General features: G+C 44.1%; 1 protein-coding gene across 3 annotated transcripts in view; it reads right to left on the minus strand.

Moving 5' to 3' along the window:
- The window catches only part of SMIM14 (small integral membrane protein 14), an 81,228-nt gene that overhangs the window by 22,974 nt on the left and 42,317 nt on the right, over positions 1 to 15,937 (minus strand). For all 3 annotated transcript variants that reach the window (XM_051842486.3, XM_089325350.1, XM_070068124.2), the window contains exon 3: positions 906 to 954. In XM_051842486.3, coding sequence (XP_051698446.1) covers positions 906 to 954 — 49 coding nt within the window. The remainder of the gene's footprint in view (positions 1 to 905; positions 955 to 15,937) is intronic.

Below are 15,937 nucleotides of genomic sequence, written 5' to 3' on the forward strand. Positions count from 1 at the left end.
CAGGGAGCCACACAGCGAAACCTCTCCACCGCCACGCCCTCACAGGTATGGTACCATCACAGTCACAGGAATGAACCCCACAGGCACTCCAAAACTTCCAAACTTAAGACAATGGCCTCCCCCTGCCCTCACTCAGAAGCTCCCAAGCCAGCCAATAATGCTAGGGAATGGGTAAGGGACTTGTACTGGCTGCCCTGATATTCTATGTCCATCAGCATGAAGGCCTTGTAGATGCTTATCTGCCAAGGGAAAGGTCTATGAGGAATATACACAGTTGTCAACAATGCTTCTTTTTTAATGTTCTGGATTTTCTTCACTTTCTTTTCATCTTATCTGTGATTTCATAATTTTCTGCAATGTGATAAGGGTTTAGTCTTGAAATAGGAAAAAATAAACTTGAGGCTGGCGCTGTGGCATAGCGGGTAAAGCTGCCACCCACAGTGCCAGCATCCCATATGGGTGCTGGTTTGAGTCCCAGCTGATCCACTTCCTATCCAGCTGCTCCACTTCTGAGCCAGCTATGGCCTGGCAAAGCAGTAGAAGATGGCCCAAGTCCTTGGGCCCCTGCACCCGCAGGGGAGACCCAGAGAAGCTCCTGGCTCTTGGCTTTGAATCAGCGCAGCTCCAGCCTCTGTGGCCAACTGGGGAGTGAACCAATGGATGGAAGACCTACAACTCTCTCTCTCTGTGCCTCTTCTCTCTCTGTGTAACTCTGACTTTAAAATAAATATTTAAAAATAAATAAATTTGCAAGTGAAAAAAAAATGAAGATTTGAGTTGCAAATAATTCCTGAGACTCCTTTCCTCAAAGAGCAAACTGTCAGAATCATTTCTGACCAGCAGACAGTCACACAGCCTCCACTTCTGCCCCCAGCGCCAGCTCTCCCTGTCCCACTGGTACTTACATTCCTGGAGACACTCTGTGTCTGTGCAGTAGGACTGGGACTGCCGCAGCTGCAAGAAGAAGAGAGCACAGTTACCTAGGAGACTTAACCGAAGGAGGGCAACAGTGATTAGAAAAGATCATGTTTTCTTTTTCAATGAATGCTACCACAGTATGTATCATACCTTCAAAGTTAGATCCAAACATGGAATATACTGACAGGCTATTCAGTCCAGGCAGATGTTTTTTTCTACTCAGAATAACTTTTTTTTAAAACTGGGGCTTTTTTTTTTTTTTTTAAAGATTTTATTTATTTATTTATTTGAGAGGTAGAGTTACAGACAGTGAGAGAGAGACAGAGAGAAAGGTCTTCCTTCCATTGGTTCACTCCCCAAATGGCCACAACGGCCAGAGCCAGGAGCTTCTTCCCGGTCTCCCATGCAGGTGCAGGAGCCCAAGCACTTGGGACATCCTCCACTGCCCTCCTGGGCCACAGCAGAGAGCTGGATTGGAAGAGGAGCAGCTGGGACTAGAACCGATGTCCATGTGGGATGCTGGCGCCGCAGGCGGAGGATTAACCTACTATGCCATGGTGCCGGACTCTCAGAATAACTTTAAAATATACCATCATCTGGTACATCTATTTAATTTAAAGCATTAAAAAATCACCTGTGAGAGAAATTCTTGCAGCCACACGTAATTAGGCTTCCCATGGAAAAGTTCTACACTGCAATTACTGGAAAATGAAAACTTTTATTTATGAAATTTTTCTTCTCATTGAAAACTGGAAGCAAACAACAGATTCCATCTGTAGCAGCTCACCTCTGAAAGGGAGGAATACAGTTTATCCCCCTTTCATATGCATAAAGAAACAGTGCATGCAAACATCAGAAACCAATACAAGTTGTCTCCACAACAGGTAGAGGGAGATGACAGAGTAGACTCTTGACAGAGATAGGAACTCAAGTTTTAACATCTATATTTTTATATAATTGGATTTTAAAATCAGGTGATTATCTCTTTTTAAAGATTTATTTATTTGAAAGCCAGAGAGAGAGAGAGAGTGAGAGAGAGAATGAATCTTCTGAGAGTCCACTTCCCAAATGGCTGCAATAGCCAGGAGCCTGGAACTCTATCTGGATCTCCCACATCGGGGGAAGGGACTCAAGCACTTGGACCATCTTGAGCTGCTTTCCCAGGCACATGAACAAGAAGTTAGATTGGTAGTAGAGTAGCTGGGATTTGAACCTGTGCATGCCCGGCAGTGGATTAATAAACTGCACTACAAATTTTAAAAAATAAAGAGAAAAAGCCTGGGTCAGTGTTGTGGCATAGCAGATAAAGGCGCCACCTGCAATGCCAACATCCTATGTGAGCACTGGTTTGAATCCCAGCTGCTTCACTTCTGATCCAGCTCCCTGTTAATGCACCTGGGAAAAGCAGAAGATGGCCCAAGTGTTTCGGGTCCTCCACCCTTCTGGTTCCTGGCTTCAGTTTGGCCCAGCCCTGGCTGTTGCTGGCATTTGGGGAGTCAGCGGATGGAAGATCTCTCTCTGTAACTCTTTCAAATAAATAAATCTTTAAACAGAAAGAAAGAGGGGCCGGTGCTGTGGCATAGAAGGTAAAGCCGCCACCTAAAGAGCTGGCATCCCATATGGGCACCAGTTCAAGTTCCGGCTGCTCCACTTCCCATCCAGCTCTCTGCTATGGCCAAGGACAGCAGTAAAAGATGGCTCAAGTCCTTGGGCACCTGCATCTGTGTGGGAGACCCAGAAGAAGCTTCTTGCTTCGGATAGGCGCAGCTCTGGCAGCTGCAGCCCTCTGGGGAGCAACCCAGTGATCAAAGACCTACCTCTCTCTCTCTCTCTCTTCCTCTCTGTCACTCTTTCAAATAAAATAAATAAATTAAAAAAAAAACACAGAAAAAAAGACTTTAAGATCCTTAGGTTACAAAACACACCCAACAAACCTCTTACTCTTGCTTATATTTTCCCAGTAATATATAAACACACACACACGGTACAAAATTATAAAGTACAGAAAAGATATTGTAGGCAGATAATTCTCCCATTCTGTCCTCGTGCCAGCCTCCCCAGTCAATATCCTTATATTTCAAACATACACAGGGTACCTCAAGAAATTTGTGCAAAATGGAATTAAAACACAATGTATATTTTGCAGAAACTTTTCCAAGACCCTGTGTGTGCATATGTATACTCAATGCAAAATTCATAATACATACATATTCATTAAAAAAAAAAAACCTGGGGCCAGTGCTGCAGCTTAGTAGGCTAACCCTCCGCCCATGGCCCCAGCATCCCACATGGGCACCAGTTTGTGTCCTGGCTGCTCCTCTGCCAATTCAGCTCTCTGCTTACGCCTGGGAAGGCAGTGGAAAATGGCCCAAGTGCTTGGGCCCCTACACCCACGTGGGGGAGCCAAAGAAGCTCCTGGCTTCAGACTGGCTCAGCTCTGTTACAATCATTCGGGAAGTAAACCAGCGAATGGAAGACTTTTCTGTCTCTCCCTCTTTCTCTGTAACTCTACCTCTCAAAGAAATAAAATCATTTAAAAAATCCTGAATTTGATTTTTTTACACCACAATAAACTCATAATTTAGTTGCATTTTCCATGAGCTTACAGTATGTGTGTGTGTGTGTGTGTGTGTGTGTGTGTGTGTGTCCGTGTCCCAGTTACTCCTCATCTCCAAGCAGTATTGTGGAGAGTGTAAGATAAAGAGAGACCCATGTGGAAAAAAGGTTCTTGGGTGAATCAAGAAGCATCTAACCACTTATATATAAAATAAGGAGTGAAAGTAATTTTCCTACTTGGTTATGTTTAATGTTCAGCAACAATATAGTATATTCTTAAATCTACATGACCAATGAATTCTTAAATCTAAATGACCATTGAATGTTCAGTTCTTTGTACAAAGTGCTGCTCTCGCCTTGAGGTCTGACTTGCTATGGCTCACTGGTATCTATAATTGGCACGATTTTCTGCATGAAATGCTCCCAGGTCTGCCATATGCATCTGCTCACAAGTGACTCCCACGTGGACCTCCCTGTCATGCCGTTAATCCTAGCCTCCTTCCCAAGATCTACTGGATGCTCACTGTGTTTTCTCTCCTCCTCAGACCAACAAGTCTGGATTTTACCTGATATCCTTGTTGTTGGGTTTGTGGTCTACGTTAGGGGTTACCAAACTACAAACTGCAGTTTTTTTTCTTTTTTTTTTTTTTTTAAACTTGAGCGACAGCAAGAGCTCCCATCCAGTGTTTTACTCCCCAGATGCCTGTAATGGATGGCACTGCAGTTGGGTCTTCCATGTGAGTGGCAGAGCCAGTGACTTGAGCTGTCAACCCCTGCCTTCCAGGGTAAAGTCAGGAGCCGAGCCAGGTATTGAATCCTGGCACTCTGATGTGGAGGGCTGGCATCTCGAAGGGTACCATAACTGTTAGGCCACAAGCTGGCACCTCCCCAACACCTGTGGCTGAATTCTACTTCAGAATTCATGTAAATTCATGTAAAGCATTCATGTAAATGCTTCAATTTTTTTTTTTTTTTTTTTTACAGATAGAGTTAGACAGTGAGAGAGAGAGAAAAGGTCTTCCTTCTGTTGGTTCACCCCCCCAAATGGCTGTTATGGCTGGAACTATGCCGATCCAAAGCCAGGAGCCAGGTGCTTCCTCCTGGTCTCCCATGGGGTACAGGGCCCAAGCACTTGAGCCATCCTCCACTGCCCTCCCGGGCCACAGCAGAGAGCTGGACTGGAAGAGGAGCAACCGGGACTGGAGCCCGGGGTGCTGGTGCCACAGGCGGAGAATTAGCCTAGTGAGCCACAGCACCGGCCCCCAAATTTTTCTTAACTTAAAAAAATCTTACAAACCAAAATAATGAATTCATGGCTTGGGGAAATCTAATTGGTTACATTTATCCATATGTGAAACATTTTTTTAAAATTGAAACTAAGTCCCAAATAGACAGGAAAGGGAGAACAGAGTCCTTTTTAATATTAAACATGGCTGCCTGTTTGTACAAACAAACCTGTTCAGGTTTATCACTACTCCATGAAATGGCAAAGCCAACAACAAAACACACTTTCAAGTTGTCGGCTAAGCAGTTGTCCATGTCCTCTCTAAGCAGACCTCACACAGTTCATGGTCAGAAAGGGCTGAAAAGCTCAGACCAGTAAGATTCCTGTATTCTCCTAAAAACATAAAGCACCCATTTATTTAACAAATATTTAACTAGTGCCATCTATGTACATTTGATATAAAACAGCTTATCAGACTTTAAGAGGCTACTGACTTTTTTAAACCTCTCAGAGGCATTACTTCTAGCAACTTCATTTGGAACGACAAAGTTACTTGTCAGCTTTCAAGCAGGATATTGTCAAAAAATCAAGTTCAGGGACTGGTGTTGGGTACACTGGGTTAAGCTGCAACCTGCAATGCTAGCATCCCATTTGAGCGCCAGTTTGAGCCCCAGCTGCTCCACTTTTGATTCAGTTCCCTGCTAATCTACCTGGGAAAGCAGCAAAGGATGGCCCAAGTGCATGCCCCCCCCCACTCATGTGGAGACATGGATGAAGCTCCTTGCTGGGGCCTAGCCCAGACGTGGCCTTGGGGAGTGAACCAGCAGATGGAAGATCTCTCTCTCCCTCTCCCTCTCCCTTTTTTCTCTGTAACTCTGCCTTTCAAACTGAAGTTCAGAAATGGTTGTGGGGACAAGGAATTGTGTACAATAGGCTAAGTCATTGCTTGGAAATTTTGCATCCCATATTAGAGTGCCTGTTCAAGCCCCAGTTACTCTGATCCCCATCAGCTTCCTGATAACATATCCTGAGAGGCAGCAGATAAGGCATAAGCGTGTGGGCCCCTGCCACCCACATGTGAGACTCAGATGGAGTTCTGGGCTCCTGGTTTCAACTTGGCTCAGCCATGGCTATTGTGGGCATCTAGGAAGTGAACCACCAGATTGAAGATCTCTCTCTCTCCTTCCCCCCATCCTCCGTCCATGTCTGTCTGTCTGTCTCTCTCGTTGTATTTTTCAAGTAAAATAAATGAATGAATAAACATTTTAAAAGGGAGACATAGTTATGCAGAGTTTAAAGTACTCTAACTGGGTTTTAAAACATTCTGATCATCAGATTCAGCTCATTCTAAATTGGGGTTTAGAAATACAGTTAATAACTAGTGACTGTTTATTAGATCTAAAGATCTAGAAAAGAGCTTAACATGGAAAATAAAAACAGAAAGGTCCTGTGAAAATAACAAACATAGGCTGGCGCCACGGCTTACTAGGCTAATCCTCCACCTGCGGCGCTGGCACCCCGGGTTCTAGTCCCGGCTGGGGTGCCGCACGCTGTCCCGGTTGCTCCTCTTCCAGTCCAGCTCTCTGCTGTGGTCCGGGAGTGCGGTGGAGGATGGCCCAAGTGCTTGGGCCCTGCACCTGCATGGGAGACCAGGAGGAAGTACCTAGCGCCTGGCTAAATGGCTGTAGCGGCCATTTAGGGGGTGAACCAACAGAAGGAAGACCTTTCTCTCTGTCTCTCTCTCACTGTCTAACTCTGCCTGTCAAAAAAAAAAAAAAAAAAAAACGAAAGAAAACATTTATTAGTTTTCAATGTCACTCAGTAGTGTTCTAAGGGATAGAGTAATGAACAAAATAGGCAAATCCAACCATCTGATGATAACCATTTTGATACATTTTGGTGTCTTCCCCACATGGATTTTTCTAATATGTACCTATATACATATAATTTTATAAACAGGATATCTGTATGTTATTTTGTTGTCTCTTTGCTGCACTCAACTATCAGTAACAAATATGTCCAAAAATAGCACTTCATAATCTTTTCCAAAATTATGTATTTGGAAAGTGTGAGAGAGAGAGAGAGAGAATATATCTTCTATCTATTGGTTCATTTCCCAGATGGCCACAACAGCCAGCACTCAATCAAGCCAAAGTCAAGAATTCGGGGCTTCACTCTGGTGTCCCATGTGGGTCTGGGGGCCCAAGCACTTGGACCATCCTCCACTGCTTTTCCCAAACCATTAGCAGGAAACTGAACTGGAAGTAGAGCAGCCGGGACACAAACCAGCGTCCACATAGGATGCCAGGTGGTGGCTTTACTCACTGTGCCATAATGCATGTCCCATTCTTCATAACTTTTAGTGCTATATGACCCCTCATTTAATTATATCATTTTCAAATTTGTATATGAAAACAATACTACAATGGTTTATATACTGCTATAGTGTTTATACAAACACTTTCTTTTATTTTTTAGATTTATTGACAGAGTTACAGACAGTGACAGAGAGAGACAGGGAGAAAGGTCTTCCATCTGCTGGTTCACTCCCCAAATGGCTGCAATGGCTAGAGCTCTGCTGATTCTAAGCCAGAAGCTTCTTCCAGGTCTCCCATGCAGGTACAGGGGCCCAAGCACTTGGACCATCTTTTGCTTCTACTGCTGTCCCAGGCCATAGTAGAGCGCTGGATTGGAAGAGGAACAGCCAGGACTAGAACTGGCACCCATATAGGATGCCAGTGCCAAAGGCAGAGGATTAACCTACTGTGCCATAGTGCCAGCCCTGAAACACACATTCTTTTTTTATTTTATTTTATTTATTTATTTATTTATTTTTTTGACAGGCAGAGTGGACAGTGAGAGAGAGAGACAGAGAGAAAGGTCTTCCTTTGCCGTTGGTTCACCCTCCAATGGCCGCCGCGGCCAGCGCGATGTGGCCGGCGCACCGCGCTGATCCGATGGCAGGAGCCAGGAGCCAGGTGCTTTTCCTGGTCTCCCATGGGGTGCAGGGCCCAAGCACCTGGGCCATCCTCCACTGCACTCCCGGGCCACAGCAGAGGGCTGGCCTGGAAGAGGGGCAACCGGGACAGAATCCGGCGCCCCAACCGGGACTAGAACCCGGTGTGCCGGCGCCGCTAGGCGGAGGATTAGCCTAGTGAGCCGCGGCACCGGCCCCTGAAACACACATTCTTATTATACACATGACAAATCTTAAGAGGTAGAAGAATGGGGCCAGTGCTGTGGCATAGAAGGTTCATGCCAAGTGGGAGGGGGGAAGAGAACTAGATCTTCATATTCTATACTGTTAACTAGTAAATGTCTGTAGATATTGCTTAACACTGGAAAATCAAGAAGTACTACTAATGCATGTTTAAAAACAGGAAGTATGGGGCTGGTGCTGTGGTACAGCAGGTAAAGCCGTCAACTATGATACCGGCATTCCATATGGGTATCGACTGGAGTCCTGGCTACTCCACTTTCAATCCAGCTCCCTGCTAATGGCCTGGGAAAGCAGTGGAAAGTAGCCTAAGTGTATGAGCCCCTGCACCCACGTGGGAGACCTGGAAGAAGCTCCTGGATCCTGGCTTCAGCCTGGCCCAGCTCCAGCAGTTGTGGCCATTTGGGGAGTGAAATAGTACATGGAAGATCTCTCTCCTTCTCTCTGTGTAACTCTGCTTTTCAAATAAATAAAAATAAATCTTTTTAAAAAAGATGTAGAACTACTAAAATAAAAATACACATACTTTAAGTTTTAACCTACATTGCCCAACTATAAGGAAAGAACTTTTAAAAATGATAAACTACAGATGTAGCACATTTAAGTATTCCTGCACAACCATACTCCAGCAGAAGTCCAGTGTTTCAACTGGAAAACCAGTCAGAACCTAATACTTCCAATGACATTTGGTTCTGAAGGAGTAAGTGGCTTCTCTACCTACTTTTCTATGAAATAGCAAGAATAATTTTGAGGATCACAATAACACATGCAAATTTAAGCTTCAAGATTATAATCAGGATAAAGTAAGCCTATTGCTTTAAAAATACTTCTTAAAATGTCTGACATTGATAGGTTGGACTACTTTGCCTAAAAGGTATCCTAATAGAACAACCACTCCTGATTTTCTCACACACATTCTCCAACCCTATAAAAAACCTTGTGAACTTTAACTTAATTACTTTATTGAACCAAAAATCATCATGTAATTTACTGCCACTGAAGAAAACAGTATAATTTGAAGCCATATTCTTATGGCATAGTTTATTTATTTTGATTATATGTAAAGGTATATACGTGCACAGAAATGTGACTAGGAGGTTCATAAACTTGATGTGACCTCTGGCAAAGCAAGCAACAGTGGCCAAGAGGTAAGATGGTAAGTAGGGGGCAATAGAAACGTCAGTGTTAATATTCTGTTCCATATTTCTACATTATTTCAAGCTTACTCACATATTATTTACACTATTGAAAGACAAAATTCCAATATTCTGACATATCAAATATCAGCCTTTGTTTTGCTAATACGAAAAGATACATGGGTGTTGGCACTGTGGTGCAGCGGGTTAGCCTTGCCAGCCTGTAGCATCGGCATCCCACATGGGTGCCAATTTGAGTCCCGGCTGTTTCACTTCTGATCCAGCTCCCTGATAATGCACCTGGGAAAGCAGCAGAGGATGGCCCCTTGCACCCACATGGGAGACCCAGAAGCTCCTGTTCCTGGCTTCAGATCAGCTCAGCTCCTGCCACTGTAGCCGTCTGGGGGGTGAACCAGTGGATGGAAGACCTCTCTCCTTCTGTTTCTCTCTCTCAACTCTTTCAAATAAAAATAAAATAACTCTTTAGAAAAAAAGGAAAGATATATGAAGTAAACAAACAAAACCAAGGTAAGTTGCAGAAATGTCTTGGTCACTTTAGGCTACTCCTGCAGCCAGGAAAGGCAGCCCCAACCCTATTTTGGTGACCCCAGAACTTTGGTCACCAATAGACTCTCAGCCTTTTTAAAAAAGATTTATTTATTTATTCAAAAGGCAGAGTTACAGAGAGGCAGAGGCAGAGAAAAAGAGAGAGGTCTTCCATCTGCTGATTCACTTTCCAGATGGCTGCAACAGCTGGAGCTGTGCCGATCTGAAGCCAGGAGCTTCTTCCAGTCTCCCATGTGGATGCAAGGGCCCAAGCACTTGGGCCATCTTCCACTGCTTTTTCAGGCCATAACAGAGAGCTGGATCAACCAGCACTGCAGGCAGCGGCTTTACCTGCTATGCTGCAGCGTTGGCCCCTCCCTGGCCCATTTTTCTGAAGGCATTGTGGTTTCTGCAGTGCATCACCCACCCACCTCCCAAACGGAGGCAGCCATGATGACCCTTTAGTCACCTCTGGGGTCATTCTTCCTCTGTGCTGAAGAACAACCAACCTTCATTCAGTCATTCTTCTTTCCCTTCAGTTCAAATGGGCAGTGTCTTGCTGGAGTTGCTGATGAGTGCTGTGGTATATACCCACATGAATCTCTTTACCAGCCAGTCTGCCGCTCTTAGGATTCTCTTCTGAATATGCATTCTCACAGTCTGTAATATGCACAGGCTGGGAATTTTCTAAATCTTTAAGTTCTGGTTCCTTTTAACTTAATAACTGTTTTTCCATTAATTTCTCTAAGTTTTACTATAAACAATCAAGAGAAATTGAGCCACTCCTTCAATACTCTGCTTAGAAATCTCCTCAAATATCCAATTTCATGGCTCACAAGTTTTGCCTTCCACGAAACACTAGAACACAAACAGAATTCAACCAAATTCTTTGCCACTTTGTAACTAAGATCCCTTTTTCTTCACTGCAATGTTTTTCATTTCTGTCCCAGATGATATCAAAATGGCCTAGCAGTCCTAGTCGCCCCGGAAGTTCTACACACGATTATTTGTGTATTCTCTAAGTACATGCTTTCTCTTCAGCTAGTCTCTTTTCTTCCTGATCAAGCTCACTCATTACCTTTCACGTCCGAATTTCCACCAACTGTCCCTTCGCGGCAACATCAGCTGATTCCAGCATGCAGCTGAACACACTCTTCTAGCCTACATCTCTCATCACATTTTTGGTTATTTGTTACAGCAGCACTTTACTTCTCAGGACCAAAATTTCTGAGTTTAGGTTGAAATCACAAATACCACAATTAGGTGGCTTAAAAAAACAAGCATTTATTTCTTCTAAGTCTGGAAGCTAGAAGGTCTAGTTTCTAGCTGGTGAATCTGGTCCCTGGTGAGGGCCCTCTTCCTGCTTTGCACATGCACATCTTCTTGGTGTAGTCTCACAGGTATAGAGATCATCTCCCTCATGTTTCTTCTTGTAATGGCACTAATTTCACTGCAAGGGCTCCACCCTTATGACCCAATTACCTCCACCTATCAACATGATGAAGGTTAGGAATACAACATAAATTTGGGGAGACCCAAACATTCATATCATAGCATATAAAATGATTCCCTGTATGTACAACAAAAGATAAATTATACACATAGGTATATGCATAAAAAAATTTCTAGAAAGATACATGTGGCTGACACTATCTTCCAAAAACAGCTGTGGCAGTATTTCCAAGTCACACATGCTCTCCCAGAATCTTGCCACTCCTCAACAAGAGGTGGAATCGATCTATTTGCTCTCCTCTTGAACCCAGGCAGGCTTGGGACGGCTACAACTATGAGTACAGCATAAGTGTATTATGTGACTTTTTAGGCGAGGCCATAAAAGGGATGCAGCTGCCATGTGGTGCTCTCCATCATCTCTCAGGACAGACACTTGCCCCTGGGACGAAGTCATGATGCCGTGAGGAAGTGAAACAGCCACAGGAAAAGGCAATAAGCAGGTGTTCTGGCTGACAGTGCCAGGGTTTCAGCTACCTACCAGATCGACCACAAGACGGTGAGCAAGCCTTCAGGAACTTCCTGCCCACAGCTAAGAACACAGACACTGTCAGCAGACAAGCCATGTGAATTGAGACACACAGTTTATCAGCTTAATAAATGTTTGCTTTACAACACTGAGTTTTGGGGTAATTTGTTATACAGCCATAGTAACAGGAACAATATATAAGGAACTGCTAATTGTGTGTTTGATCAAGTGGCACTGAGGAGCTGAGGAATGTGGAGAGATTTTTCTCTTTTCACATTTAGCACTAGCTTGAATTTTGTGCCCTAACAATGTGAAACAGTTACTTCATCTTTTAAACAAAATGTAACTCCACTTCCTAAGAAAACAGCTTCAAATTGGTAAAAATCAATTGTAACACTAACTAGGACTGTCTAGTGTTGTGTAATACCTGGATGCTACTCTTAAAAATTGAGAAAAGCTCAGTAAGATCTCCTATATTAACTATAATCCAAAAGTTAATTACATGACTAAAATGTTGAATATTATTATATTGGGGGAAATACACATATACCATAGTATCTAAAATATTTATTAGAAAAATTTGGGAAGGCACATACCAAACTCATCTAGGGAAGCAGAGAACAGGCAAGGTTTAGAGAAGCGAGGAGAAAGTTTAGTCTCAACTTTTTACTGTGTCGATTTATCTTGAAAGAACATATTTACGGTAGAGATCTCTCAAATTTTCAGGTACATGTTTCTCTTCCACAAAGATCCAGTAGGACTTATGGTGACTAATTTAAGTACGGCAAACATTAGTCACAATTTAGAATGCCATCAGGGCTATAAAGACAAATCTGACAAAGGGTTTCCCAAGTCACATGCTTATTAGAGCATTTTAACACAAAAAGACATTTCAGTAAATTAAAGATGTTGAAGTTTCAGTTACACTGTTTAGATTAAGAGCTGAAATACAGAGCTCAACAATTTAAAAAAGAAAAAAGAGGATTATTGGATTATCTGCATTCCAAATCTTAAATTACGACAGAGAATAGAAAACACACAGAGTATGTACCAAGTTCATGTTTCTAAAGCTATCTGTTGTCTGTGGAACTCTGTTCATTAACAGAAGAAACTACATGCCAAGAGAAAGCCAGTGAGAGAGAACAGCAGGAGAAAGGAGGTAAAAAGGAGAAGAGGGTGGAACCAGAATCGTTCAGCAAATTATTTCAGTGGAAACAGAAAAGATCCTTCACCATGCTGTTTTCATGGCTGTAAAGAAATGAGTGGCATTTATTTATTTATTTTTTTTTTTTTAGAATTTTTTAAAAAAGAATACCAGACAAAGTAGCCTTAGGCCAATACCCAATTTTTCTTTCTTTTTTGAAAGAATACTAGGCAACTTAAAGGAATGAAATGATTAGCCCATGGTTTGGTACTGGCACCTTTCTACATATTAGTGGTGGTGTTCTACTGTATAACTAACAAACTCTCCTCTAGTATTGCACATATTCCCATGTTAAATAAAACACAGAATTGGATGTAACATGGTAAAGATGTCTGACTTCAGTTAAAAGGGATGCACTGTATATCTAGTTTTACTACTGTTTCAAGCCCAAGAGACAGCATTGAACAGTAAAGCACTGAAACTCTAATTACAGGGGCCAGCACTTTGGTGCAGAATAAGCTGCCGTCTACAATGCCAGCATCCCATATGGCCACTAGTTTGAGTCCTGGCTGCTCTACTTCCAATCCAGCTCCCTGCTAATGTGCCTGAGAAAGCAGCAAAGGATGGTACAAGTGCTTGAGCTCCTGGCTCTTGGTTCCTGGCTTTGGATCAGCTCAGGCCTGGCCATTGCAGCCATTTGGGGATTGAACTAATAGATGGAAGATCTCTCCTTCTCTCTCTCTCTCCTTCTGTCTCTCTCTCTCTCCTTCTGTCTCTCTCTCTCTCTATCCTTCTGTCTCTTCCTCCCTCTCTGTACCTGATGTGCCCGCACTGCAGGCGGAGGATTAGCCTAGTGAGCCGCGGCGCCGGCTAATAAATAATCTTTAAAAAACAGGGCCGGTGCCAGTGCTCACTAGGTTAATCCTCTGCCTTGTGGCGCCGGCACACCGGGTTCTAGTCCCGGTCAGGGCGCCGGATTCTGTCCCGGTTGCCCCCCTTCCAGGCCAGCTCTCTGCTGTGGCCAGGGAGTGCAGTGGAGGATGGCCCAAGTGCTTGGGCCCTGCACCCATGGGAGACCAGGATGATAAGTACCTGGCTCCTGGCTTCGGATCAGCGCGATGCGCATGCCGCGGCGGCCATTGGAGGGTGAACCAACGGCAAAGGAAGACCTTTCTCTCTGTCTCTCTCTCTCACTGTCCACTCTGCCTGTCAAAAATAAAATAAAATAAAATAAAATAAATAAATAAATAAATACCCTCTAATTATAGGATTAGACCAAGAAAGAAAAATATCTGTGATACGGCCTAACAACTACTTTGAAACATTTCTGAACATTCTATAAACATTTCCACAGCTGGCAAAATACACCTGTACTATGAATTACCTAACACTCCTGTAACTGAATCACGTAATTAAATCAGAAGGAAAGACACTTGCCAAGAGTAAGAAAAGCTTTGCCACGAGCACCCCAAAATGGGCATTCTTTGCACTGCAGTCACATCAGCCTTGAACTTAGTTTATAACATATAATTTAAAACACTCCCTTAAGAATATAGTCAGTGAGACAGTCATTCACTTTCCATTCCATATTGCAGTAGATGGGGAAAAAAAAAAAAAAACCTGAGTGAAAATCAGATTTACATTTCTTGTAGTAAAACTTACAGAAAACCCAAAGAAGCAATACTTAAGAGAAGTTTAAGCTCCTGCTGTGTCTACATAGCCTTAGGAGTGGGGAAATATTTTCTACTTTTATAGTTTCTACATTCTAATGAGAACAAATCTCACATAAGAAAGTCTTTTGAGACTTTTATTGTAGAATATATTTTTCTTTTCAAATCATACATATAACTAGAAGGTAATTAAAATTTTTCTCCAGGGGCTGGCATTGAGGTACTGTAGGTTAAGCTACCATCAGCATCCCTATGAGTGCCAGTTCAAGTCCTGGCTGTTCTACTTCCAATCCAACTCCCTGCCAAGAAGCCTGGAGACGCAGTGGAAGATGGCCCAAGTGCTTGGGCCCCTACCACCTAAATGGGAGACCTGAATGGAGTTCCAGGCTCCTGGCTTCAGCCTGGGCAAAACTCAGCCATTGTGGCCATGTAGGGGGTGAACTAGTGGATGGAAGATCTCTCTGTCTCTCCCTCATTCTCTGCAATTCCACTTTTCAAGTAAATAAAAAATAAATCTTAAAAAAAAAATTTCTTTAGGGGCCAGTGCTGTGGTGCAATGGGTTAAAGCCCTAGCCTGCAGTGCAGGCATCCCATAGAGGTGCCAGTTCAAGTCCCGGCTATTCTGATCCAGCTCCCTGTTGAAGCACCTAGGAAAGCAGTGGAGGATGGCCCAGGTCCTTGGGCCCCTGCACCCATGTGGGGGACACGGAAGAAGCTCTTGGCTCCTGGGTTCAGATGAGCTCAGCCCCGGCCATCACAACCATTTGAAGAGTGAACCAGGCCGGCGCTGCGGCTCACTTGGGTAATCCTCCGCCTGTGGTACCGGCACCCCAGGTTCTAGTCCCGGTTGGGGCACCAGTTCTGTCCTGGTTGCCCCTCTTCCAGTCCAGCTCTCTGCTGTGGCCCGGGAGTGCAGTGGAGGATGGCCCAAGTGCTTGGGCCCTGCACCCTTATGGGAGACCAGGAGGAAGCACCTGGCTCCTGGCTTCGGATCGGTGCAGAGCGCTGGTTGTATCAGCCATTTGGGGGTGAACCAACGGAAAAGGAAGACCTTTCTGTCTAACTCTGCCTGTCAAAAAAAGGGCCGGTGCCGTGGCTCACTAGGCTAATCCTCCACCTTGCGGCGCCGGCACACCAGGTTCTAGTCCCGGTCAGGGCGCCGGATTCTATCCCGGTTGCCCCTCTTCCAGGCCAGCTCTCTGCTGTGGCCCGGGAGTGCAGTGGAGGATGGCCCAAGTGCTTGGGCCCTGCACCCCATGGGAGACCAGGAGAAGTACCTGGCTCCTGCCATCAGATCAGCGCGGTGCGCTGGCCACAGCGCGCTGGCCACGGCGGCCATTGGAGGGTGAACCAACGGCAAAAAGGAAGACCTTTCTCTCTGTCTCTCTCACTGTCCACTCTGCCTGTCAAAAAAAAAAAAAAAAAAAAAAAAGAGTGAACCAGCAGATGGAAGATCCCTCTCTCTCGCTGTCTCTACCTCTCTTTTTCTTTCAAATAAACAAAATAAATCTTTAAAAAAATTTCTCCAGTAATTAGTAATTTCTTCA

The sequence above is a fragment of the Oryctolagus cuniculus genome, chromosome 2 (assembly GCF_051225735.1).
Source record: "Oryctolagus cuniculus isolate XC-2025 breed Fujian yellow rabbit chromosome 2, ASM5122573v1, whole genome shotgun sequence".
NCBI lineage: Eukaryota > Metazoa > Chordata > Mammalia > Lagomorpha > Leporidae > Oryctolagus > Oryctolagus cuniculus.